Raw genomic sequence first — 27,931 nt, forward strand, 5'->3', positions numbered from 1 at the left:
TATAGGAAATACCGTCCGGCCCTTAAGGGTGTACTTAGTTATCGTGTATACATTATTTTTATGCAGTCCTTATTTTTAAAGAAAAACATTTTTTTCCCTGCACGAAATTAACATAAAAAAATGCAAAATTATAAAAACTTACATGGCAACACAAAAGTTGAGATAGGTTAATTATTAGTAGGCATTACTACAAAATAAAAACGCCGCAATCTATGTTTTGTGCTGCGTTTACACGTTTCTATTCAAAGCGGTATTGAATGGGCAAGTAAACACACAAGTACACACAACAAGGTGATGGGTTTGTCAAGGTGCTTTATCATCTTGTGCTATGTACAAGCAGCATGCATGCTTGCTTGCATAACTGGCGTATTATGATGTGTGTAAACACGAAAAGTTAATTTACGCAGATGGACGATGGCAGATAAATTAATGGTTAGTGGATCATTTTCCACATTTTCCACTCCTTGAACATACATTACACCAGAAACTATCCCTTTTACTCTGGAACACAGTAATAGCTCTGTCGCAAATAGATCTACTACTACTAATTTAAGTCTGCATTTTGGGCGAGTGGCGCAAGCAAACTAAACACAGCATTACAGACATCGCAATTGTCAGCGGCGGCGCGGCGTTTCAAAGACAGTGGGCGCCAAAAACGTTGGTACCTACTACCTACCCTTTACGATATGCGACGCGGTATTGTCAAAAGGCTTTAAATTTTGCCGACTTTTGTGCCACAGGTGTGTAGGTAGGAGGTAATAATCTAGATATACGTACCATAATTGATAGTACAGTGTTGTCACTTTTTAAATTTTCCAAGTTTTGGGACAATTTATGTTTAAAATTAGAAACTTTATTATCACGATAAAAATGCTTAATTATTGAATAATATTTTTTTAAATATTTTTTCTGTTTATAATATTATAATGCTTACACGCACATTTTGGATCGGACGGTATTTTTAAAACACACTGTATATAAAATCTAAGCTCATTTTCCTCAGAAATTGACATACAATTTTGTTTGTGACTATGAGTGCGGTACAGCTGGTCCTTCTATAATTCGTCTGAACTTCATAGTCCATAAAATACAATCAGAGTGGTGTACTTTATGACCACAAACGTCAAATGAAGCTCTATGACAGTAATCACTAATCACAGATTATTCAGCAGCTCATTAGGTATATTATAATGCCGATTTCAATCCGATATTTATTACATCAAGTCAACGCCAAACTTAGACCATTGAAAAGAAAGGACCTGCCTCGTAAACCGTTACCCCTCTGTCAAAGATCAAGAATCAATGATCTAACGCGTTAAAAACCGTTGCTATAGAATCGATGTTTCATTGTTGTAAAAAGTTTGTCGTGTAAAGAGCTTCCTAAAAATGCCGATTTGTGTAGTTGAATGGCATAAAAACGGCCAAAAACTTGTAATTTAGTAAAAGATGAAGTAACGTTCCATTTGTAAGTATTTCAACCATAATTATATCAAATTTGTAATAAAAACGATTACTAAAAAGAATCGATTCGCACATCGCTTAGACAGTCAATGGTGCAGTGTAATAAATATGTTCCTTGGTGTTATCGGTCATTTGTCGTCTGTGCAGCTGTCTATCTACGATTCTATGGTGGCTGGATTCTGTGTCTGGATATATGTTTCGTCTCGTGCACGCAAGTTCCCAGTATAATCTATGCGCAAGTTGCAAAGCAAAGCAAAGCAAAGCTAGGTATTTGCCAGGGTTCCCAACTTAGGGGTTTTCCCCCCAGATTTAGGGGGCAAATAAGTGAAATGGGATTTTTCTAGGGGTCTGAAATTTTTAGGGGTATTTTCAGGGATTTTTTGACTCTTTAATATTTTTAAATTAATGATAATTTTAATATTTCTTTCTTGACCTAGCGACTTATAACGACATATAATACGTTATTCTACAAGCACTCTGAGGCAACTGGCGGCAATTTTCATCGAATAAAAAAATTGTTAAATTTATTCAGTAAGTTGAATCTTCAGATAAAGACGTAATATTTCGTCTGTATTAAATATAGAGTTTTTAAACATATTTCAGCATATTATTTCTAAATTATTATGAATTTTTATTTTTAGGGGGACAACTCAATAATTAAGGGGTTTTGACACACACTTTAGGGATAAATATTTTGGAGAGTTGGTAACACTGGTATTTGCCAAGCAAAGGCAAACGTAGTGATCTTTTTACTCTTTGGCACTATTCGTGAATCGTGAATTGTGATTACTGATTTTCAGGATTAGTGAATGGAAAGTAGTGTTGAGTGTTACGATAGTTTAATAATATTTTCATTGAAATGTGATTAACCAGTTTGGAAATATTCCGTGAAAAATGTATCGAAATATATTAAGGTGTTACGTTTTTCTACTGACTTTGTTGGATTTATCTCTGAAAACTAAGCTGACAGCTCGGGGAGAGAGCCATGGTAAAATCGATTTTTGTATAATTTATTTCCTGCTGTTGTGTTCGTTTCTGGTGTGACAAATGTGTAAAAAATATAATATATTTACTATTTATATCGTGCATCGTAATGGGGGAATACAAATATTTGGCATGTCTCTCGGCAGTGTGTTATTTTTGTTCGGGGCCGGACTTATTTGTCGTTTTTATTTTTCCGTTGGAAGTGCGGATATTTCCGTCGCGGGTGTTGGTGGCGGTCCGTGCGAGGGCAGGCGCGGGGCGGCACCGGTCGACGGGCACCCGCACGCGGCGCCGGCCGCCGGGTCGCCGAGAGATGTCATAGGACGCGGCTGTAGCGAAACTGCGCATATTTGGGATATTTTGAAGCATTTATTGGTATCGACTTCTCAAGTGTTGTTTGCAACATTTTGGTACACTATAATGTTATATGAGAAACAGTTTACACATTATCAGTATTCAGTATTAGGTACCTACGCCAAAAATTATACAATATTGCTGGTAAGAGATTTTACCAAGACAGCACGCCTATACTCTTATCTAGATACATAAATAGATAGACTAAGGACATTTTTTTATGTTAAGTTAAGGAAGTTTAATTTATTGTTAACACAGAGTGCCAATGGGGACACTGGAAAACACCAGCTAATTTGTAGGATCAAAATTTGTTGTCTAGTTGTATACTATTCTGGTCTGTAGTTCAGACATGTGGCCAACAACATCTCATGTGCAGATAAATAGATACATTTAAGCCAATGGCACTGACAATACCACTATCTCTTTAATTGCATTGTGACAAAAAAGTCATTGGGTTTGGACAAGTGAGTGGGACAACTCTGTTGTCATTGCACATTTTGTCTATTGCTCTCTTGGTCGCACCAAAATATGGAAAACAAAATATTATCTTGATATTAATTTCTCAGCTAATTGAATCTTTTTCACTTTTTTGAAGGTACTTCAAATATAAAATCTGAACCCTTGTTGTCTGTCAATACCCTTATCTTGGGAAAGTTTACTCAGGTCTACAGTAATTTGTTAAAAAATAAACTTCTCTATTAACTGAAAAAAGACATGGCCGTTATGGTTGAAAAAACATTAATTTCCATTTTTCACTTTAGGGGATCAAAATTCAAAGGAAACTTTTCGTTGATCCAGAATTACAAAATTTGGCAAATAATATAGTGTAAAACTACAAGTATAGGGAAAAATCTAAAACTATATTAATAAAGCCAAACTCAATGTGCACTGTTTATCAACAAACAAATTAGAAATGAAGGTAGAAAATGCATGTTATTTTATAACTTATTCATATTAAATTATGTTTTGATTTTTCATAAAATTTTATTCAATATATATTAACTATATCTAATTATCTTAAGTTTATTAATCAAATTTATTTTCATTAAGCAAGTTAATTATAATTTTATTATTAGGTGTTAAGTGATTAGCAATTTCTACCCTCATTTTGAATTTGTTTGTTGGTAAACGGTGCACAGTGTGGCTTTAGTATAGACATTTGTAACTTCTTCATTAAAATATATTCTTTATTTCATATTTAATGAAGTACATAATACAAGTATGTAATGAAGTACCTTCAAACAGCATTGGGTAAAAATCTTCAGCCACTTATGAACTGTAACACTGCAGTGTATCAGGGCTACAATATCTCAAGTTGAAAAATGTAACAATCAGTACTTTCACTATGACTTTGAGGTCATACATCTCAGCCCCAATATTACTTTGGGTGATCATTTTGTGCTAATGTTTAAAACTTTAGGGTGAAATGTTTATGATTGATTATTCAATGTTGTACTTTGATCAGCAATGGTTTGGCCATGAGTGGCCACTAAAAAGTTTAATCAAAGGGTCCCATACAATAGTATTCAATGCCCTTTGTAAAGATACCTCAATGAGTGAGTCGGGCTCACTCTTTAATTATTCAGCAGTATGTATCACTCAGATATAGTCACGAAGGTCTCCATGTCCTGGCCAAATAAATGTCTGTTTAAAGTCTAAATGTTTGTGTATTGATAAAGGAACTAATGTTATAAATGTTTTGCCCACAGGTGTGTCAATCCATGATTCCCTGGTAGAAGGCATCACATTCCAGGTATTTCAATAATTTTATACCTACACACTCTCTCAGCTAAGGATGTCTTATTAACTAGCCTGTGACCCTGTTACAATTCAGCTATTTTCAGAAACGGTTAAATTTTTCTTTACATGCAATTTTGATTAATACAAACACTGTAAAGATATTATATAATTGTATTTTATTTTTTATTTAGATTATCTTGGTTGTTGAGCTGGGTACGAGAAGGATCCACCGGGATTTAGGTCACAACTGACAATTAGTGCTGCACACTCTTTTATTTGGAGTATGTAGATATTTGCTGATTTAGGGCCTTTTTTGGGGTTCTATAGCCCTAGAAAATTTTAAAAATATTTTCTTTTTTGGGGTTCCTTCCCTACATGCAAGGGATGATATTTTCTACACATGGTGGATCTCTATCTGTACCACACCACCACAAGGCCTAAGTAAGCAATGTTGTAGGGTCTGATGCTTCAACCAGCTGGACAATTGAACATCAAACTAAAGTAGTAGAAGCATCAAACACCACTCTGTCATGTTTGGCACGACCTTGACAAGGTAGCAATGCAAAGTGCTGGACCATGCGGATTTTCAGCTGCTTCCTCGATCCAGGAGAGTAACATTGTAAAAAAATATTCAATTTTACTGAGTCCTTGAATAACCAAGGATTTATGATTTTGGAACTGTAACAGTAACAATGCATGTTATGTCACAGAATACGAGTATTGTATTATGTACGTGTCTCTACACATTTATATATATTAAATCTATAAAATGTAAGCAATTTAAAAAAAAATATATTGAATGACAACTTGGCCTTTTACTGCTATCTCACCTTATAGTAGCGGGCTTGCTTGGTACACGATCGCCTTGTGTCGCAGGAATGGGAGTCCGGGCTGGAGGCGGAGGGCGAGGAGGCGGACGAGGAGGCGGGCGAGGAGGCGGAGGACGAGGGCGAGGGCGTGCGCGCCTGGCCGCGGGCGCTGCGCTTCGGGCGCGCGGCGCTGGGGCAGGCGCACGCGCGCGTCGTCACCGTCACCAACCGCGCCAACGCCACGCTGCACCTCGCCTCCGTGGCGGGCACCACGCCCGACTTCCACGCCTCCTTCTTTGACTCCAAGGTACGCCACTGGCGACTGGCAGCGCCACACATTGTTGCTCACAATAGGATAGGATAAGTGTCGCTGAGCGCGAGCGGGCACTGTGTAATGTCACGAGCGTGGGCTGTAAGTTATTGACAAGAATTGCAAATATAACACAAATTACAAGTTTGTGCGGCCTCCTTAAGGCGAGACGGTCGCAGACGCCTCTGTCGCGGCGGCGCTGAGGCTCACTACAATGCCTCAATAACTCAGTGGTAGAGGAGCCAGACTGGAGCTGAGAGGTCGTGGGTTCGGTCCCCGCCCGCTGGACTATTGGTTTGCACATTCCTAGCACATTGCTTTGATCCTTGCCGACTTCCACTTTTTTGTGCGCGCTGCATTTACTGTACGGAGATCCTGGGTTCGATTCCTGGCTGGGCCGATTGAGGTTTTTTAATTGGTTCAAGTCTGGCTTGTTAAAACCCTACCGACACAGATGTACCGCCAAGCGATTTAGCGTTCCGGTACGATGTGTAGAAGTCGAAAGGGGTGTGGTTTTTCATCCTACTCCTATAACAAGTTATCCCACTTCCATTCTAGATTGCATCATTAACATGAAATTGTACAAGTACCTACTGTAAGTTGTATTGCTGTATTGCATTTTATCTCTCTAAAAAAACAATATTTATTATGATCTGTGACTTATTTATGTTAGGGCGAGAATGTTGCTGTAGTGATTTTGTTTAGGTTTACGAGTTTTAAATTTTATATAAGCTTTCTTTCTTTAATTTTTAAATATTTTCGTAATTGTTTTAATATGGTATAATCATGGTCAGCTTACAATTGTTGTAGGTTGACAAGTCTGTATGAGAGCCGACCAAATTGTACAATTGTAATTTAAAAGTAATAAGTCGAAAAATGGTGATGAGTGACGAATTTTAGATTCATCACTCATCACCGTTTTTCCTTCAGGATTTATTTTCCTAGATTGTATTTGGTTTGGACAACCCTGCTCTACTCGTATATTATTACCATTTAGTAAAAAAGGGATCCTCCCTTTTCTGTAATTTTTTTTTCACTTTCTACCTTTTTAGACGTTTACCCTGAGGATACCTGTCAAAATGAAACTAATTGAAATAATTATAGTAATTAGGACAGAGCAACAATTAGACAAATTATTGGAGTGCCGTTGTAAGTTTTATTAACCAATATACCGTTTATTTTGTACATGTCGGCGGAGCAGACTAAATGTTACTTCTGATAACGGAGAAGCCGTAGCCTCAGAGCAGGTTCTAAGCTTTACTTGTCAAGGATGGCAGATACACAAAGTAACACTATTGATCATTACCGGAACGACCGCTTAACTTGCTAATACAGTTCTACCTTCATTATCATCATCATCTCCTTACCTTTATCCCACTTAAGTGGGGTCGGAAAAATATGTCAATCTTTTCCATTCGTCTGTATTACTCGTCAACTCATCATCCACTCTATCAATCAAGACAGTTCTACCCTCTAACTACAATATTGATCAAGTACAGCGCTGATACTATCAGATGTAAACCAGGAATATTAGGGAGCCAGTTGACCCTTTGGCGAATCTGACAAATCGAATCGGTCCGTATTGTTTCTGGTACAGAGTCCACACATACATTGTTTTCTTTTTAGAGAAAATGCTATGGGTGCTATATATTCGGTTTGATTCTCTGTCTGCGTTATACATAACACATTAGACGCTTCACGTAATCCGAATGTGTAATTTTTTTACTATTACATTACTAAGTTGCGTTGGCAATCCGGAAAATCGAGGTTTTACTGTATTGGCACAGTAAACATATGGTATTGGTAATCTTTGTGAGAGCCGCATCTTATTGCATTTACGTTGTGCCAAACTATGTTTAATGTTTATTATTCTGCATTGCAATATTGTAAAAACAATGGTTTATTAATATATATTTCGTAAGTATTTGAAGTATGTAGATTTGAACTGTTCATAGTTCAGAGTTATCGTTATGATGTAAATCGTTAGTCAACAGCTTGTGCGATTACGTTAAGTCGTTATCGTAATCGGCGCGTCACGGCGCTCGGCGTCACTGACCACTGACCACTGACCACTGACCACGATAACAATGATACGTGTGTTGACTCGCTCGCACGGCTTCTACACTGTCAAAATACTACAAACACATACTGAATACTATTAATACTAATACTATAAAAGCGAAAGTTTCATTTCATCATTTTACTAGTAAATTAACATTTCAGTGACAGTTGCACTTGTCATTTATATACTGGCCATGAGTTCCCACGACACCGCCATCCGGTTTCGCTAGAGATACCTTGCCGTCGGGCCGTTAGCTCTGGGCTCTCAACAGAGCCAGAGAGTAGAGCTCGCTGAAACTCCTGTGTCACTGCTAAGGTTCCACCGAGGAGTCCACAGATACCTAAATATTATGTCACCGTTAGATTGTAAAATACTTTAGTTTATAATCTCACTCTTGATATTATATATCTGCCGTCATATTCAGACGTTAGAACATGACCCGAATTGTCATGTTCTAACCCAACTTTATATTTGACTAAATTATACTTATAATTAACAATAATAACATTTTACTAATGGAAGAACAGTGTTTAAAATTAAGTGTTCAAAAAAATTAGAAAACGCATTTTCTTTCTTTTTTCTTTTTTATTTGATTTGTCCATGTCCATTGTATTTTTTTACTATTTTTATTATGCCCGATGTAATATTTTTGTAATTCTATGGTAAATTTATTCTGATTGACCGATTCAACGGTTTCACTTCCGATTATAATATACCGAAAAATAACACGTTTAATTGTAATCAGTATTTTCAGTTTACAATATGACGGCAGATTATAATATTATCACGAGTGAGATTATAAACTAACGTATTTTACAATTTAACGGTAACATATACAATCGAAAAAAGGAGTTTACTCCAATGTTGGATTTTTCTTTCGTTTATCGTACTTATTTCAAACATGTACTTTCGCACGTATATTTCAGCAGATGTCAGTAAGCAATAAGCATAGAAGTGTTTAATTATTGTTAAATATGCATGCATGCATTGACGTATCTAGGATTATTTCCTAGGCTGGGCCTGGCCCCCGACATCAAGTCTGTTAAAAGTATCATAATATAATTTCATATCGCTAGCCAAAAATCCTGGTGGGCACAGATCTATATACTACGCCCCCCTGTATACGCCTATGCATGCATTTTCTATAAGTAGCGTCAAAGGAAGATTGTAAAAAGTCGCCAGTCGTCGGAAGCATAAGAAGAGAGAAGCGCCAGAGCGCGCGGGCGCGGGAAACGTTCGCATTTTGTCTGTCGCGCAGACAAGCTCGAACTTTTCCTGCGTCGGCGCCGCTCGTCCTCGCCGCAGCCGCCCTGCGCCGCATCGCCGCCGCATCGTCGCCGCATCGACGCTTCTCAGCTGGTGCTCTTGCTACTTCAATGTAATTAATAGCCCTTAGGTCATTAATTATTTACAAAAAAAATCCGAAAGGAATCCTAAAAGAAGAAGAACTTTGACACGACTTCTTAGGCTACACTTAATAGACTTCAATAAGCCGACGTTCTTCAATTCCTGAAATTCATTATTAACATTAAATTAAATTTTTATTTTATTCATATTATTATTGTTCTTGACATGTAAATTTAAAATATTCAAAACATTTCATGTAATTCTAGATATGTCTACTCTTTAAATCAATATAATTTAAATTTTACCTGAAATGTAATAGGTAGGTATATCAAATAATAGAAATGTCCCCTCCTGACAGGGTTTCACTTTTAAAATTTAGACAACCAATGTATTAGTAGGTGTATACTACAGCCTTTCTTGATGAGTACTGTTTACCAACAAACAAATTAGAAATGAAAGTAGAAAACAAATGTCATAACTTATTTAATTTAAATTATGTATGGTTTGTTTATAAAATGTTAGAAATCAAATTATTTTCAGTAATTTAAGAATGAATTAATTATAATTATTATTAGGTATGACTAGTGATTTATACCCTCATTTTTAACCGACTTCCAAAAAGGAGGAGGTTCTACGTTCGGCTGTATGTATGTTTTTTTTTTTTTAATTTGTGTGTTGGTAAACAAGTACACGTGGTCATCAAGAAAGGTTGTATGAATGCTATATAAATAAATAAATGTTTTCATGTACGTTTTGTATTCCTGTTTCGTTACACGGCTTTAACGGAAATACAAATCGTTTTGGAATTAAATAATGTATTTTCGTTGTTGGAATTATCGAACAATTATTTTAACAAAACGATCGTGACTTCGCCATTTATTATATCAAGTGGCTGTGGTATTTTGTTTTTGCGATGATCCGATACGATGACGTGGTCGTGCGCAGACGCTGGCGCCCGGCGGCAACACGTCGTTCACCGTGGTGTACCTGGGGCGGCGCGAGGGGCCCGTGCGCGCCCTGCTCTACGTGCACACGTCGCTGGGCGTGGCCGAGTACCGCGTGTCGGCCGTGGGCGTGGCCAGCGCCTACGGCGTGTGGCCGCTGCTGGGCCTGCGCGTGCCGCTGGGCGCGCGCGCCGAGCCCGCGCTGGCGCTGCACAACCCGGCCGCGGCGCCGCTGCAGGTGCGCGAGGTGTACTCGTCCGCCGCCTGGCTGCAGCTGCGCCTGCCCGCCGCCGCCGCCGCCGCCGACGCCTGGCGCGTGCCGCCGCACGAGACGCGCACGCTGGTGCACCTGCGCGTGGCGCCGCCGCCGCACGCGCAGCCGCTCACCGCCTACGTGCGCGTGCGCGCCGACGTGCCCGGCGGCGGGCTGCTGCTGGCGGTGGAGGCGCGCGCCGTGCCCGCCGGCGAGCACGCGCGCCCGCCGCACGTGCGCCTGCGCGCGCACGGCTCGCGCGACGCGGCGCTCAGCGTGCGGCTGGAGCTGGCCAACAGCGGCGGCGCCGAGGTGCCGCTGGAGGGCGGCGTGAGCGACGCGGGCTGCTGGCGCGACGCGCCGCCTGCCCCGTGCGCGGCGCCGCCGGCCGCGCGCGCCAACGGTGCGTACGGTGCAGCTGTGTGCAGTGTGCGAACGTGTCGATGAGAGTGTGCGCTACAGCGCTGTGTGTGCAGGCGGCGGCGCGGCGGGCGCGCGGCTGGCGCTGCTGCGGTCGGCGCTGGCGCCGCACCAGGACTTCGTGCCGGCGGCGGAGCTCACGCTTGATTGTGAGTCACGCTCACTACTCGTAGCTTCTTCATGTACTTTCAGCTACTGTGGACCTATTTCCTATTTTGGTATTTATTATCAACCCATCAAATTAAAAAAAAACAAATCAATTGACAAAATGTCAGCCACATAATATGATACAAATTACAAATGTCCGGTGCTTACGGTGGATATCATATTTATAGTTTCGTTTTTTTCGTTAAATATTATCTAAAGCTAAACCTAAAATTATTTTTACAGTACAGTATTTAACAAAACTTAACATTAGTTTTGATGAATATTTTTTATACTCGTAATAATATGCAAGTTGGTCGGCACAATATTGAATGATTTACCACATCAGTTAAAGATAATTTAGATTCAGTAGTTTCGGAGAAAAGAGAGGAATGGTCAATTTTCGTCGTTTTTAGGGTTTCAAACGTACGTAGTACAAAAACGGAGCCCAAATAATCTCACTATACGCGAATAGGTAAAATTTTAATATATGAAAATAAATGCGTACGTACTGTGCACACATGTCAGAGGTGAAACTTCTTTGGCGAACTAATTTATAAATCTTGTTTATATAAATCCAAACTTTAGATTTCCGAGACTAAGAGGAAGGGAAAAAGGAAGATAGGTTAGGAATTTAATTGTCATTAAAATATAAAAAGTGTTGAAAATTAATGTAAATTATAAATTTTATTTTTTCAATTTATTTCTTTAATTATTGTTTCAATCTTTCTCACTCGCTCGCTCCCTACTCTCACTCTACGGCTAGTTGCTTCATGCTACGTTCGCCCTGTCTTACTCTCTCTCAATCGCTCTCTCTCTCTTTTTCGACACTTCCGTTGCATACCGGTGTGACGTTACATCTGTAAAAATCAATATATTCAAACCTAGTCCTCATCGCCTCTTGTCTTAGTGATAGAACACAAAAGGTATGCATGCATAAATGATTCAAAGTCTCGCGTTTTTCTAACACAATGGGTGTCCCACAGGGTTCAATTCTGGGTCCTTTCCTATTCCTAGTGTACATAAACGATTTACCACACCATATATATCTGTGAGATAGTACTGTTTGCTGACGACACATCCCTAATTTTTAAGAGTGACAGAAGTAAAGATAATTCCGACGATGTAAACCGTGCCATATCGCATGTGTCGCATTGGTTCACTGTTAACAACTTACTTTTAAATGCAAAGAAAACTAAATGTATTGAGTTTTCATTACCAAATGTTATAAAATTAGATAAGTCTGTAATGATCAATGGTGAAACACTAGAAATAGAGAATTCTACAGTTTTCCTGGGAGTGACCTTGGATTCTAAACTTCAGTGGGGTGCTCATATAGAAAAACTGTCAGGTAAACTCAGCTCAGCTGCTTTTGCAGTGAGAAAAATAAGACAGTTTACTGATGTTGATACAGCTAGACTTGTTTATTTTGCGTACTTTCACAGCGTAATGTCTTACGGTATTTTGTTGTGGGGCAAGGCTGCTGATATACATTCTATATTTGTACTTCAAAAAAGAGCAATCGAGCAATATATCAACCAAAATCACGCGAGTCCCTTCGTCAAAAGTTTAAAGCAATAGGCATTTTAACAGTAGCCTGTCAGTATATATATAACAGTATAGTTTATGTGAGACAAAATATTAATTTGTACAAACGAAAAGGAGATCTAAACCCACGTCTTACTAGACACGGGCATAAGTTAGTTATTTCTGCATATTGTCTCCAAAGAGTTAAAAAATCTTTTGTTGGTTTGGGTGTACTCTTCTATAACAAGATCCCCAAGACTGTGATGGACTTGCCAATGCACAACTTTAAGCAATGTGTTAAAAAACATTTACTTAGTCGAGGTTACTACACTATCGATGAGTTCCTTAACGACAAAGGTGCTTGGAGGCCATTGGATTAGCTTCCACCTTCACACAGGAAATAAAACTATAAGAAATTGTAATTTAATTGTTATCAAATGTAAATTATAATACTGTATGACTTTTTCAAAAGAGCAACTGTTGAGTTTCTTGCCGGTATCTTCTCAGCAGAACCTGCCTTCCGAACCGGTGGTAGAATCTTTACAAATAGTCAACTGACGTGTCAAAAGTGCTTGTAAACTGAGCCTACTTGAAATAAATGAATTTTGAATTTTGAATTTAGTCATCATCCCCATTGTCATTAAAATATAAAAAGTGTTAAAACATAATCTATACTAATATTATAAAGAGGTAAAGTTTGTAAGTTTGTAAGTTTGTCACATTTTTTAAATGGGGTAATCTTCGGAACTACTGGTCCGATTTTAAAAATTCTTTCACCAGTAGAATGCTATATTATCGGGGAGTGTTATAGGCTATATTTTATATTGGTATCATATATATTAGCCGAGTTATCACAGTTTTTGTCATACAGGTCGGACCGTAAATCCTCTTAAACAGACTGCAGCATGCGCTGCCTTAACTATTGTGTAAAATTTAAATTAATGTATGGAGACTTTATGTATCTTTAAAAGTTCTACAAAAAAGTCCGCGACACCATATATCTATCTTCTATATATTAGCAGATATAGTACCTTTTGTGTTTTAAAAATTATTAATTTTATATACTTAGGTTTACGTCATTATTTATACAACTAAACTTTAATCCTTATTAAAATAAATTATTTAATAATCACAAGGATATTATGGAGATAAGATTTGCCCTTCACAGTATGTTAATTACTTAAATAGTTTCGGAGATAATACAAAATTTCTAAAAGACGCAGAAATTCCGCTATATGACGCCCGGCGCTTTAATTTACGTAGTTCCCGTTCCCGTGTGAATATGGGGATCAAACATAGCCTATGACACTCGAAAATAACGTAGCTTTCTATTGGTAAAACAATTTTCCAAATCGATCCAGTAGATCCAGAGATTACCTCCTACAACCACACGAACTTTATCTCTTTATATTATTAGCATAGAAGTCTCTATTTTTCTTGGTCATACCACCACTCTCGAAGGACTGGACCGATTTTGCTAAGGGTAGGAATAAGATAGAGAAGTTACAGGGTAGGGTAGGGTACGGGTAGGGAAGGGTAGGGGTAGTGTAGGGGTAGGGTAGGTTTAGGGCCGGGTTTAGGGTAGTGGTAAGGTAGGGGTAGAGGTAGGGTAGTGGTAGAGTAGAGGTACGGGTAGGATAGAGAAGTGGTAGGGTAGGGGTAGGATAGGCGTGAGATAGGGGTACGGGTGGAATAGGGGTAGGAAAGGGATAGGGTACGGGGAGGGTAGGATGGGGGTAGGGGTAGGATGGGGGTAGGGTGTAGGTATGGTAGGGGTAGGGTAGGATTAGGTTTGGGGTAGGGTAGGGGTAGGGTAGGGGTAGGGGTAGGGTAGGGTAGGGGTAGGGTAGATGTAGGGGTTGGGTAGGGTTGGGGTAGTGGTAGGGTAGGGTAGGGTAGAGTAGAGGTAGTAGTAAAGTTGACATCCAAATTTACGCCGACGAAGTCGCGGGCGTCCGCTAGTGTAAATTATAAATATAATTTTTTCAATTTATTTCTTTAATCATTCTCTCAATCGTTCTCACTCGCTCGCTCCCTACTCTCACTCCACGGCTAGTTGCTTCATGCTACGTTCGCCCTGTCTTACTCTCTCTCAATCGGTTTCGATCGCTCTCTCTTTCATTTTTGACACTTCCGATGCATACCAGCGTGACGTTACATCTGTAAAAATTTTACCCTCAAGCGCAGTTTCACTTCAAAAAATTTCAAACTGCGTCATGCGACACATCAAATGAAAAACCTCGTTTGACTTTTTAAACTGCATCGTGTGATACATGAAATGCCGCCGTGTGCAGTCGCCGAGCTGTGGGCGGGCGCGGGCGTGGGCGCGGGCGCGGCCGAGGCGTGGTGCGCCGGCTGCGTGCAGCTCGGGCGCGCGCTCGTGCCCTTCAGCGTGCGCCTGCTGCCCGGCGCGCTGCGCTTCGAGCCGCCGCAGCTGCACCTGCTCAGCGAGCGCGCGCCGCCGCTCGAGCTGCGCGCGCACAACGAGTTCGCGGCGCCGCTGCGCGTGCTGGCCGTGCGCCTGCCGCCCGCCGCCGAGCCGCTCGTGGCGCTGGAGGCGCTGGCGCCGCTCACGCTGCGCGCGGGCGAGGCGGCGGCGCTGGCGCGCGTGCGCCTGCGCGGGCCGGCGGCGCCCGAGCTGGCGCTGGACGCGGCGCTGGAGGTGCTCACGGAGCGCGCCCACTACCGCGTGCCGCTGCGCGCCTTCAGCGGGCGCCTGCTGTTCGAGTGGGAGTGGGCGCACGCGTCGGCGGCGCGCCTGCAGCTGGGCGCGCTGGGCGCGTCGGCCACGCGGCGCGTGCGCGTGCGCCTGCGCAACCCGGCGCCCGTGCCGCTGTGCGTGGCGGCGCTGGAGGCGCGCCTGCCGGCCGGCGCGGCCAGCTTCGCGCGCGCGGACGCCGAGTGCGTGCCGCCGGGCGGCGCGGCGCAGGCCGTGCTGACGGTGGTGGCGCCGGCGCGCGCGGGCGAGCTGCGCGGCGAGCTGCGGCTGGACACGCCGCTGGCGCGCGGGCGCGCCGAGCTGCTGCTGCGCGTGCGGCCGGGCGGCGTGCGCCTGCTGCCGCTGCGGCTGCCGCCCGCCGCGCCGTACGCCGCCGCCGCCGCCGACCTGCTGGCCGACAGCACCATGGACGTGCCGATGCGCGTGACGAGCCTGGAGCTGGCGCCGCCGCACGCCGACCCCGCGCTCAGCTTCGCGTGAGTGCACACCGCTGTACTCGACCAATAAAAAATACTCTTTTTTATTTCTTTAGTTTTTGTGAGCAGTTTTTAAAATATTGAAAAACTTTATAATATTAGTGTGATTGTAAGATTTAAAGTCTGTAGTTGTAGGGGGCTATCTCTGGATCGACACAACCGACTTTTTTTACTCCGTGTTCTTACGGGAACAGGAGCTATGTGGGTGAAACCGCGGGGCGTCTTATAGCGGCAATTTTTCGTCTTTTACAAATTTTGTATTATCTCCAAAACTATATGACTAATTAACATATTGTTTACTGCAAATTTTTTCTCTATAATATTCTCTTGATTATTAAGTAATTCATTTTGATAAGGATATAAGTTCAGTTGTGTAAATAATGACTAGTATATGATATAATTAATTTGTTAAAGTACAAAAGGCACTCTATCTGCTAAAATATAGAAGATAGAGATATGCTGTCGCGACATTTTTTTGTAGAAAATAATGTGTTCTGCAAAGTTGTAGTACATTACGTTATTCTAACATCAATAGCTTTTGCAGCGCACGACATGTAATCAATTCTTGGGTTACTTTATTGGAGTTTCAGGAAGGATCCCTAATTTTTTTAAAAATATCATATAGCCTATAGCCTTCCATGATAAATGGGCTATCTATCACTGAAAGTTTTTCAAATCGGACCAATAATTCCTGAGATTAGCGCGTTATCAAACAAACAAACTCTTCAGCTTTATAATATTAGTATAGATTATTTAAGTTTTACTTGTTATCAAGGTATTTTAAAAATAAAATAGAATCGTAATCAAATTAAATCATTTATTACTTTATTTGAAAAATATTACTTTTAATTTTAGTGACTACCACCAGTTCGGAAAGTGCAGTCTCTTGTTGAGAAGAACAGCAAAAAAACTCAACAATTGTTCTTTTAAAATATAGATTAATTACAAATACAATATAAATGATAATTAATACCTTGAAATGGATAGTTCATTAAAGTTTTAACTTCAAGACTTATATTTAATTATTGTAACTTTTAGTGTATTTAAATTTTATAAAATTTTACAATAATATTAAAACAACGTACCTATCTATAACTACGTATTATAAAAATTAAAAAGAAAATATGCTAAATTTAAATTATATCTAAAGACTCAGGGGTCGTAGAATTCGTCCGAATCGACGATCATTGGTAAAGTGTCCAGAAGGCTGGCAGTTGTATGGTAATACTAATTCTTTGGTCTAAATATAGGCCAAAGAATCGTGGCACGCAACTTCAAGACTAATCAAAATAGCATGAACCACGACCGGGTCTTCCTCGGTAACCCTCACGGGTCACGGGGTAACAGTGATCGGGGCGTTGGCCCCTCTCTGTGGACTTCAACGCCGCCTGCAACGACAGGCGGGGCGCTGGGTGGGGCCTATTTAGGTCCGTGGTGTCTGATCCGGGTTCGTCAGATCCGGCTAGCGCCCATCAGCCAGCAGTGAGGAAGTGGTCGTGTCCGGTGTGTTCAGGAGATCAGGTCTCGTGGCAATCCTCGTGAGTCCGGCGGTCGCCGATGGTATGGCGCGATGCTCGTAGGTGCTGGGATCGCGCTCCGTCAGCGCGAGCGAACATTGAGATACTCAGGCGGCGAACATGGTCAGCTAGGCTTTCCATTTGTAGGTCCCTGGAGATCACCACGTTCCGTACGAAACGTGGGGCAGAGATAATTGTGACTCCCTAACCAAAGCGTACCACGCCGGGGCTGCGTAAGTGAGGCGCGTGCGGATGTACGCCTTGTAGACGCCCAGTTTCGCACGGCTTCTTCACCACGTTGACCTTGAGTCTCCAAGTCTCCAGCCAATGGGGAAGTGCGTCCAGTGCGCGCTGCATTTTAACCGCCGCGTGTGGGCCCGACAGCGATGTGGTGATAATTGCAGCGTCGTCGGCGTACAGCGCGAACATGGCGCCGTTCGCAACTGGGATGTCGTCCGTGTATCTGCTGTAGCAGACGGGTGACAAGCAGCTTCCCTGGGGCACACCACACATAATAAAATACATTACAACAAATATATTAAGTATAAAATACTTAGCTTTCAAAAAATAGCCTCAGAAACGTGGGAACATGCCATGACAAAAATCAATAATTTTTCACAAACTCTCTATTGGCCAAAATTCTTTTTATTTTGTAAATTGACCAATCACACGCCATCTGCTCTGTGGCAGCTGGGACGGCGCCGAGTACGGCTGGGTGCGCGGCGGGCGCTCGCGAGTGGCGCGCGTGCGGCACGCGCCCGAGCGGCGCTGCGAGCCCGCCTGCTACTGCGGTCTGCCGCTGCACAGCGCCGACGGCGCGGCCTGGCTGCGGCGCGCCGCCCGCCCGCGCGACGCGCTGCCCGCCGACCTGCAGCTGCTGCGCGCGCGCCTGCAGCTGTTCGAGCGCCAGCGCGCCGCGCTCGCGCGCAACGTGTCGCTGCTGCTGCACACCAGCGAGGCGCTGCACGTGCCGGCGCCCGTCGAGCTGGCGCTGGCGTGGCCGCGGCTGGCGGCGCCGGGCGCGGGCCGCGCGCCGCTGGCCGCCGTGGGGCGCGCCGCCACGCTGCGCCTGGCGCTGCGCAGCGCCGCGCACGCGCCCGTGCTGCTGCAGGCGCTGCTGGCGCCGCGCGCCGAGCTGCCGGAGCGCGCGGGCGGCGAGGCGGCGCCGGCGGACGCGGCGGACGCGCCCGACGCGTTCCGGCTGGCGGGCTGGCGCGTGACGCGCGGCGCGGCGGCGCCGTGGAACGAGTCGGCGGCGGACGCGCTGACGCTGCTGCTGGCGCCGCGCGCGGAGCTGGAGCTGAGCGTGGAGTTCGCGCCGCCGGCCGCGGGCGCGTTCGCCGCCGCGCTGTACCTGCGCAACAACCTCACGGTGCTGGAGGCGGTGCCGCTGCTGGGCGAGGGCGAGCACCCCAGCTTCGAGCTGTCGGGGCGCCGGCCCGGCTCCGAGGCGCCCTTCACGCTCGAGGTCAGTTCCGTACTAAATACACCTCAGTTGAATTTGGACCTGTACGCAAATTAAATTAAATGTAAACAACGAATATTTCTCAATTCCCAACACAATGGACAACTTTCATTCTGACATTGATAATGACAATTCTACATAGGGAATTTTAGATGATCAGAAAGGTTCATTTAAATGGTGACAAAAGAATCTGACACAACAATATGGAATCTAATAAATAACAATAAAATTAACTTTCCTAAAGAAAATATTAGACAAATTAGAACAAACGGTAAAACAATTACTGATCCAACTGAGATAGCCGAAGCATTTAATGACCATTACGTAAGCCAATCAAAGTCCTCTAGTTGTAAATACAACCATACGTTACAAGCTAATAGTGTTCAATCTTTATTCCTGAGGCCTATAATTCCAGAAGATATTATAAAAATTATAAAACGATTAAAGAACACTAATAGCACAGGCTATGACGATATATGCACAAAAGTAATAAAAAACACTGCAACAATAATTTATTTATTTATTTATTTATTTATTTATTTATTCATTTAAGTTACATTTCCACATGTCATAAATAAAATTTCATAATTATTACAAATGGAACCCTGTGAGGGTGTTGTAACTACAAAGTAAAACTTAACTTAACTTAACATAACATAAGATAAGATAAGTAGAGAGGCGGATTTATCGTTTTTCGGTCAAAAAATCATTAATTTTATAATATACTTTTTCAAGCAAAAAGTTTTTTAATGTTAATAAAAACTCATTAATGTTTTCCTTTTTCTTAATGTTTTGCGGTAATTTATTATATATATATATTTTTTTTTTATATATATTTTTATGCACATTTTGTGCGGGCCAGTACTGTGCATCTTTAAATTTGATTTTGGCTGTACCAAGTTAATTTCCCCTGTGCTATCATATTTAATTAATTTTTGTTTTGAAAAAGGTGTGTTCCCTCAAAAATTAAAGATATCAGTCATCAAACCATTATTCAAAAAAGAGGATAAAGAAAACATGACATTTTATAGACCCATAGCTTTAATACCTATTTTTTCAAAGATAATTGAGAAAATTATATATGATATATGAATAATACAATAAGTTATCAGAAGTACAGTTTGGTTTCAGGAAGAAAAAAAGTATTAACTTAGCCATTTTTAATCTACTTCAGAAAGTTATGAAAGCTATGGACAATAAACTAATAGTATCGGCATTATACATGGATCTTACAAAAGCATTAGACTTTGTAGATCACAATGTATTACTTTGTAAACTTAATAACCTTGGTATTAGGGGCATAGTCCTGAATCTGATAAAAAGCTATCTTATCGGCAGAAATCAGATAACGCAAATAGATAGAATTTGTATAAAAACCAAAATTGAAAAGAAATACCAATCTGAGTCAAGTCACCTACGCACGGAATTCCCCAAGGTAGCATACTAGGCCCCCTACTCTTCTTAGTTTATATTAATGATATGCCAAAATCAACCAATAACCCTATGATTTTGTTTGCTGATGACTTTACAGTAATATATACAAATAAAGATAAAATCATGAACATAAAATAAATAATAGTTTATTTGATATAAAACAATGGCTGACATCAAATAATCTAACATTAAATTTTAATAAAACTAAATTAATGACATTTGAAAATATAAGAAGCAATAAAAATAAAGTGGACATAGATATTAATTACATAAATAATAAAATTGACAATACCAATGTAACAAAATTTCTTGGTCTACAAATAGATAAAAATTTGACATGGAAAGATCACATTGAGTATGTTTCTAAACGAGCTAATCAGGCGTCGTATAGTTTATACATGTTATCAAAAAAGGTAAACCATGATGTTCTAATGACTGCATACCATGGTTGTGTAGTGTCTATACTACGGTACGGTATCATGTACTGGGGAAATAATGTTAATAACAATAGTTTATTGATAGCGCAAAAATGATGCATCAGAGCAATTTGTAAATTATGTCAACAAGACAGTTGTAAACCGTTCTTCATAAAATTAAAAATATTAACGGTACCATCATTATATATTTATGAAGTAGTCATGTTTGTAGTTAATAACAAAAAAATATTTATACCTTATGAAAATAAACGCGACAATGATAAATTTAGATGCGAACAACATAAAACTACTCTGTACCATAATAGTTTATTCATTGCGGCAGTAAGAATTTATAATAAGTTACCAAAAGAAATTAGGAAAGAAAAGAATATAAATTGCTTTAAAAATAATTTATACAGTGTGTTTTAAAAATACCGTCCGATCTAAAATGTGCGTGTAAGCATTATAATATTATAAACAGAAAAAATATTTAAAAAAATATTATTCAATAATTAAGCATTTTTATCGTGATAATGAAGTTTCTAATTTTAAACATAAATTGTCCCAAAACTTGGAAAATTTAAAAAGTGACAACACTGTACTATCAATTATGGTACGTATATCTAGATTATTACCTCCTACCTACACACCTGTGTCACAAAAGTCGGCAAAATTTAAAGCCTTTTGACAATGCCGCGCCGCATATCGTAAAGGGTAGGTAGTAGGTACCATCGTTTTCGGCGCCCACTGTCTTTGAAACGCCGCGCCGCCGCCGACAATTGCGATGTCTGTAATGCTGTGTTTAGTTTGCTTGCGCCACTCGCCCAAAATGCAGACTTAAATTAGTAGTAGTAGATCTATTTACGACAGAGCTATTACTGTGTTCCAGAGTAAAAGGGATAGTTTCTGGTGTAATGTATGTTCAAGGAGTGGAGAATGTGGAAAATGATCCACTAACCATTAATTCATCTGCCATCGTCCATCTGCGTAAATTAACTTTTCGTGTTTACACACATCACAACACGCCAGTTATGCAAGCACGCATGCATGCTTGTACATAGCACAAGATGATAAAGCACCTTGACAAACCCATCACCTTGTTGTGTGTACTTGTGTGTTTACTTGCCCATTCAATACCGCTTTGAATAGAAACGTGTAATCGCAGCACAAAACATTGATGGCGGCGTTTTTATTCTGTAGTAATGCCTACTAATAATTAACCTATCTCAAGTTTTGTGTTGCCATGTAAGTTTTTATAATTTTGCATTTTTTGCAAAATAATGTATACACGATACCTAAGTCCACCCTTAAGGGCCGGACAGTATTTCCTATAACACACTGTATAAATACCTAACTCAACAGGCATTCACAGTGTAAATGAGTATTTAAGTTGATATTATTGTTATTTTCGTACATATTTTAATTGTAAATTTTAAATGGTGAAATTGTCTTTTGAATCATTAAATACTTAATAAATAATTTACAAGCCTAATTGGCAAGATACATTTACCATCTACATCTACCGACCACCTGTATAAGTAATGCATGTATCTGCAAAGAAATAAATAGATTGATTGATTGATTGATGTTCTACTATTTACCTTACACGTTGTATATACGTAACAGATGCAGTAATAAGAAATTACAAAATGGTGGCATTTTTTGCCATTCATGCAATGCTCAAATGTCAATTTTGAACGAAATCGATGCAGTTAAGAAATTACAAAATGGCGGCCTTTTTTTTAAATTTTGAGTTCAGAATCTATTTTCGCCATTCATGCAATGCCTATATATGGATGTTGAAACAAACAAGTGCAAATATAAGAAATTTCAAAATTGTGGCCTATTTAAATTTTTCCTTCAAAATCTGTTTTCGCCATTCATGCTTTGCACAAACATCAATTTTGAAACGAAATGGATGGTCTACATTATGACTACAAAACATTAAGCCCTAAAATAAGACTCGAGTCTAAATGTTAAAATAGTTTAAAAAACTAAAAAACACTATTATTATACTCGTATAAGATTTGTTATTTTACTATTATTTATCTAAAGCAAAGCAATCGATAATAATTCGTCAACGCCACTGCACGCTCTGTGGTAAAGCGCCTACCGTAAACATGTAGCGCCTACCGTAAACATGTAGCGCCTACCGTAAACATGTAGCGCCTACCGTAAACATGTAGCGCCTACCGTAAACATGTAGCGCCTACCGTAAACATGTAGCGCCTACCGTACTAATGTACTATACCTAGTCGAATAATGAATTCTGCGATCTCTTTTGAAGTTTCCTGTGATACAATTTTTTATTGAATCAAAAATAGTGATGTGACAAAGTGAACGATCATGATTCACTCAATGAATGAACCAAATTAGTAAATAATTTTAATAAAGAAGAATAAGAAATTTCTCAGTTTATGGTTTAATAATAAACGTAAAACCTATTTTGAGTCACAGTGATGAAAATAAAATTATTCTAAGACCTTATTTAATTTGACTAATAACTGAGACAAATAAAATAGGGGTAGGGTAAGAGTAGGGGAGGTGTAGGGTGGTATTAGAATAAGATAGGGGTAGGGAATGAGTCAAAGCGAAGCTTGACAGGGTCCGCTGCTAGGTAATAATTAGCACACTAGTGAACCCGCCATCCTCCCAAAAACGCCAAGTTTATGAGGATGGATGAGGATTTTGTAACTAAATTACAACTGTAAGACTTTTTTTGTCCAATAAATATTTTATTCTTAGAATTTTATTATAAATTTCATTAGATACTCTAAATTTTCAAATCGGAAGTAGTGGTACTCTCAGAGACCACTAGGGCACTAGGGCACCAGGGCAAATAGGTAAAGAATTGGTCAATTACATCATTTACAAAATTTTTCTTTCAACCGTCTTTCACTAAGCGTTATGATAGAAATTTCTGTTCAAAATTCTTCTTTGAGAGTGAATGATCTGAGGCACTATTTTTTACATAAACAAAGTGACATTAAGCATCTGTCAGAAAATTCGCACGATTAATGATTATACTATACTGTACTGTACACTAGTACCGTACCACTGGTTCAGTCACACGCGCCCCTGACGCTGCAGGTGAAGGAGTGCCTGTGGGGCGGCGCGGGCGCAGCCGTGCGCCGGCTGCTGGCGCGCAACACCGGCCGCGTGCCCGTCACGCTGGCGCACTGGCGCGTGGCGGGCGCCGCCTGCGCCGCGCGCGGCTTCGCGCTGCGCCCCTGCGAGCCGCTGCGTCTGGCGCCCAACGCCTCGCTGCCGCTGCACGTCTCCTTCGCGCCCGACTACACGCTGGCGCGCGCCACCGCCACGCTCGCGCTGCTCGGCGACGCGGGCCCCGCGCACTTCCGCCTGCTGGCCACCGTGCCCGCGCGCGTGCTGGCGCAGTGCGCCGCCGCCGCGCCGCGCCCGCCCTGGGACGGGCTGCTGCGCGGCCTCGGCGTCGCCGTCGCCTGCGCCGCGCTCGCCTGCGCGCTGGCCGCCGCCGCGCTGGACGCCGAGCGCCTGCTGCGGCGCGCGCGCGCCGCCCGCCCGCCCGCCGCGCCGCGCGCGCCGCTCGACCTGCGCGCGCTCGCCGAACCCGCCGCGCCCGCGCCGCCGCCCGCGCGCGCCGCCGCCCGCCGCCGCCGCGCGCCGCGCCGCGCGCTGCCCGCGCTGCCCGCGCTCGACCCGCGCGCCGAGCGCCGCGCCTTCGAGCGCTGGCGCGCCGAGGTGCTGCGGCGCGGCGGCGACGGCGGCGACTCGTCCCGCTCCAGCGACGAGGACGAGGAGCGCGCGCCGCTCGCCGCGCCCGCCGCCTCCGACGCGGCGTCGTCCGCCTCCGACGCGTCGACGCCGGCCGACGAGCGCGACGACGAGCCGTACGGCGGCGACGTGGAGCCCGACCCGCCCGACGACGAGGCGCCGGCGGAGCAGACGCGCCGCGCCGCGCCGCCGGCCGCCGCGCCGCCGCCGGCCGCCACGCCGCCGCCCGAGCCGCGGCCGGCCGCCGACGCGCCGCGCCGCGCCGAGCGCACGCGCAGCGACTCGGGCCGCCGCAGCGCGCCCGCCCGCCACCACGTGCGCAAGGTACACACGTGCGCAGCAGGCCCAACGAGGGATCCCTGCGGCACACCAGCGCTAATATTGAAGAACAAAGATGTTGTGTCTTTTTCTTTCACTTGAAAAATTCCATCAGACGGAGAGGAAGAGAGAAGTGGTATGTAACTGAGTGGCACAGATTTGAGTTTGCACAAAATAAGAATCAGATTATTTTCATTCAGAATTGAAGTTAATCTTTCCAGAAGCGAGATAAAAATATTACTCTTTCTTTCTTTCTTATGGGCCGATAACATTTGATGTCATGCGATGGTTTACCGGCTTAATTTTTATTTTAAGAATATGATGGTCATACTCTTAAAATGAGCATACTGAGCATTAGTGGATAGACTATATGAAGGCCTATGATTCAGTGCCTCACTCATATCTCATGGAGCTCATACGATTGTACAAGATTGATACAACACTATGCTCTATTCTTGAGTCATGTGTGAGACAGTGGATGACAGTCCTTCATCACCCGGGCACTGTTCTGTTCTGAATTGACTGAATTGATGGGGATTAAGCGAGGTATTTTTCAGGGTGATAGTTTGAGCACTCTATGATTTTGCCTAGCTCTTAATTCTCTCAGTACTTACAGGGATGGTGAGCTCATATCTCACTTACATGGATGAACTTAAACTGTATGCATCAAAGCGTTCAGACCTGGTGTCATTGCTGAAGATTACTCAAACCTTTAGCAATGACAAGATAGAATAGTTCCTACCGAAACTGACATTCTCAGTGAAGGTGAGACTTATAAATACCTTGGAATGAAAAAAGCACTCGGTATTGAGGCAGCGAATATGAAACAGCTAGTGAAAGAACGCTTCTTTGGTGTAAGAAAATTCCTTCAAATAATATTTATAATTCAGTTGCTATGATTGGGACATCGAGTAGAATTATCAGTATGATAATTGTCATCAGATTACAATTTGACGTGTTCGAGTACTTCAGCGACTGTTTTTGCATTTGCAAAAGTTCGCTACGAGCTCGCGCCTCCGACTCGTCACACGTTGATATGACGAAACATCTGAAACAGTTCGTCCAGTGTTTTGGATTGAATTAACATTAACATTTGAAATCGGCAGAAAATTGTACATTTGATAGCAGTGACATGTTGTCACTGGAGCCGCCCGCCAGCCGCAGTAAAGTGAGTTGTCGTGTGCAGGAGCGGCCGGGCAAGCGGCGGCCGCCGCCCACGCCGCCGCCGCGCTCGCCCGCGCCCAGCGCGCCGCCGCCGGGCGAGCGCGGCGCCGTGCGGCCCTGGGCCTCGTGGAGCTCGGTGGTGGCGGCGCGCGCGCCCGCGCCGCTGGCGCCCATCGGCTCCGACGTGCGGCGCCGCGAGCCCGAGCGCGCGCCCGACAACTCGCTCTTCTACTTCAACGGCTCGGCGGCCGACAAGCTGGCGTGGCTGCCGGCGCGCGCCGACGTGTGGGGCGCGTGGGGCGCCTGGCCCGCCGCGCCCCTGCGCCCGCCGCCCGGCTTCGCGGCGCCCGCGCCCGCGCCCGCGCCGCCGCCGCCACCGCTCGAGCCGCGCGCCTACGACCCCTTCCGCTCGCTCGCCTCCATCTGGGCGCCCGCGCCCAACGACTGGCGCGCCGCGCCCGCCCCCGCCTCCGCGTCCGCGCCCGCGCCCGACGAGCGCCGCGACTGATGCGTCACACGACGCGGCGGCGTGCACGTGCTGCTACACGTCGATGCGCGACTCACACATGAATGTAAACTTAAAGAACAACAGTATAGAAAGATTGAAGAACAAAAGTGCGATAAAATATTTGACCGAAAGAAGTCAGTAATATGTCACGGCGCCGCGAATGTCCCGGCGCCGCCCGCGGTACATGTTGAATATAACGAGGTTATAGTGTAAGAGTCGCATTTTAATATTAAGAGTGCAGTCTAGTCCATTTGAAGGTCGGTATAGCGAGGAGCTCCTGCAGGAACCCGACGGTGTCGCTGAGTCGAGTGCAAGTACTCTGCAGTTAGTCTTACAGTGAAATCTTTTTTGTAACAAATTATTACTTTTGAACCAACGGCGGCACTGGAGCCTGTTTAGTTGTACGAGATCTGAAGTAAAGTGATGAATGACTTGAACGATTTTTATTTCTATGCCAAAAAAAATCCCTATAAAAACACGTTTATCCGTGTTCAAATTGACAAGTCATTATTATGATCGGATTATGTTATACAGGGTGCTCGGTGTCAGGGTATTCCCCATAACTTCCAGGAGTTGACGAGTCCACTTATAGGAGCCAAACTGCATAACTAATTTTTTTTAACTTTCATTTTTTCATGCAAAGTAATTCAAATAATTCCGACTATTCATGTAACACACGCCTTTATCCTTGCATTTTATAGGATAGTGGCACCAAAATATGAATGTTTAAGCGTTTTGGTCAACTGAAACCCGTGAAAACAAAATTCACGCAGACGAAGTAGCAGTCATCAGCTAGTTTATTCCAAGATAATTAAACATAAACCATAAGTACCATTACTTGAACGAATAAAATCTGTGGATATTTCGTGGTTCAGAATAGGGTATCTAATCTAAAATTTAAAGACGCTTACCTTAAGTAGGTTTCCAACGTAAATTTTTTCCGGGAAGCGATCACGTTCCGCCCGTTGTGAGTCGTCCACGAGCGCGGGCGACTCACAACTGGCGATGTTTTTATGCACACGTATAGTGAAATATTGCTTTGTGTTGCGAGAAAACATATCTTTATTTTTATGCACACGCGTAAGTAACGTAATTTATTTTATTTTCGGGATTTTATCAAAAACGTTCATCTCTTAGGGTCCGTTGATCTTTCGGTGCTACTATCTTACGTAAAAATAAAACTTGGCTACATCATAATTATAAGGATGGGTATAAGCATTATAATTTTACCCCGAAAATATTAATTATAGAATACATATTCCTTGAACATTTTATTAATTTTCGGTAAAGAATATAACCCACTTTGATACAACCCATGAGTTATGAGAAATACTCCCGACCACCGTGTATATAGTGAGATTGGATTGTGTGTTATTATGTGATATATTATGTGAGATCGGATTGTGTGTCATTTATTGTGAGAATTGATAATATTTTTTTCAATGACAAGTTAGATCTTGACTGCGGTCTCATCTGATGACAAGTAACAATGCAGTCTAGAAGTCTGAAGAAGGTTTACTTGAAATAGGTACAATTTTATGTTACCCATACCTCTGACAATTGGACAGTATTGTACTGGAACACCAAATTGTTTGCCAGTAGGGAGGTGAGTGGTCAGTAGTCAGTATCTGTGTTGAGATAGAACACGACTACCAAGTACCGAGAGGTCGACACATTGATAGGCTATAGAAAACTCAACATCATGGAATTCAATGAAATCTTAGCAATACTGTAGGTTAGTTCTGCATCTCTAGCACTAAAGACTAAATGATTGTAATATCCAAATACACCATGTTTTCTCTTGTG

The 27,931-nt window shown here is 42.7% G+C and overlaps 1 protein-coding gene across 1 annotated transcript; it reads left to right on the top strand.

Annotated features, from left to right (window-relative positions):
* The first annotated feature begins 2,160 nt into the window (after positions 1 to 2,160).
* LOC128199427 (transmembrane protein 131-like) lies at positions 2,161 to 26,558 on the top strand. Its single transcript, XM_052888818.1, has 9 exons — positions 2,161 to 2,449; positions 4,509 to 4,552; positions 5,416 to 5,655; positions 10,013 to 10,667; positions 10,741 to 10,833; positions 14,650 to 15,550; positions 17,758 to 18,535; positions 23,473 to 24,459; positions 25,640 to 26,558. The coding sequence occupies exons 1-9, from the start codon at positions 2,356 to 2,358 to the stop codon at positions 26,123 to 26,125; spliced, it is 4,278 nt and encodes a 1,425-aa protein (XP_052744778.1). The 5' UTR covers positions 2,161 to 2,355; the 3' UTR covers positions 26,126 to 26,558.
* The last annotated feature ends 1,373 nt before the right edge of the window (positions 26,559 to 27,931 follow it).

This window comes from Bicyclus anynana, chromosome 23 (assembly GCF_947172395.1).
Source record: "Bicyclus anynana chromosome 23, ilBicAnyn1.1, whole genome shotgun sequence".
Taxonomy (NCBI): domain Eukaryota; kingdom Metazoa; phylum Arthropoda; class Insecta; order Lepidoptera; family Nymphalidae; genus Bicyclus; species Bicyclus anynana.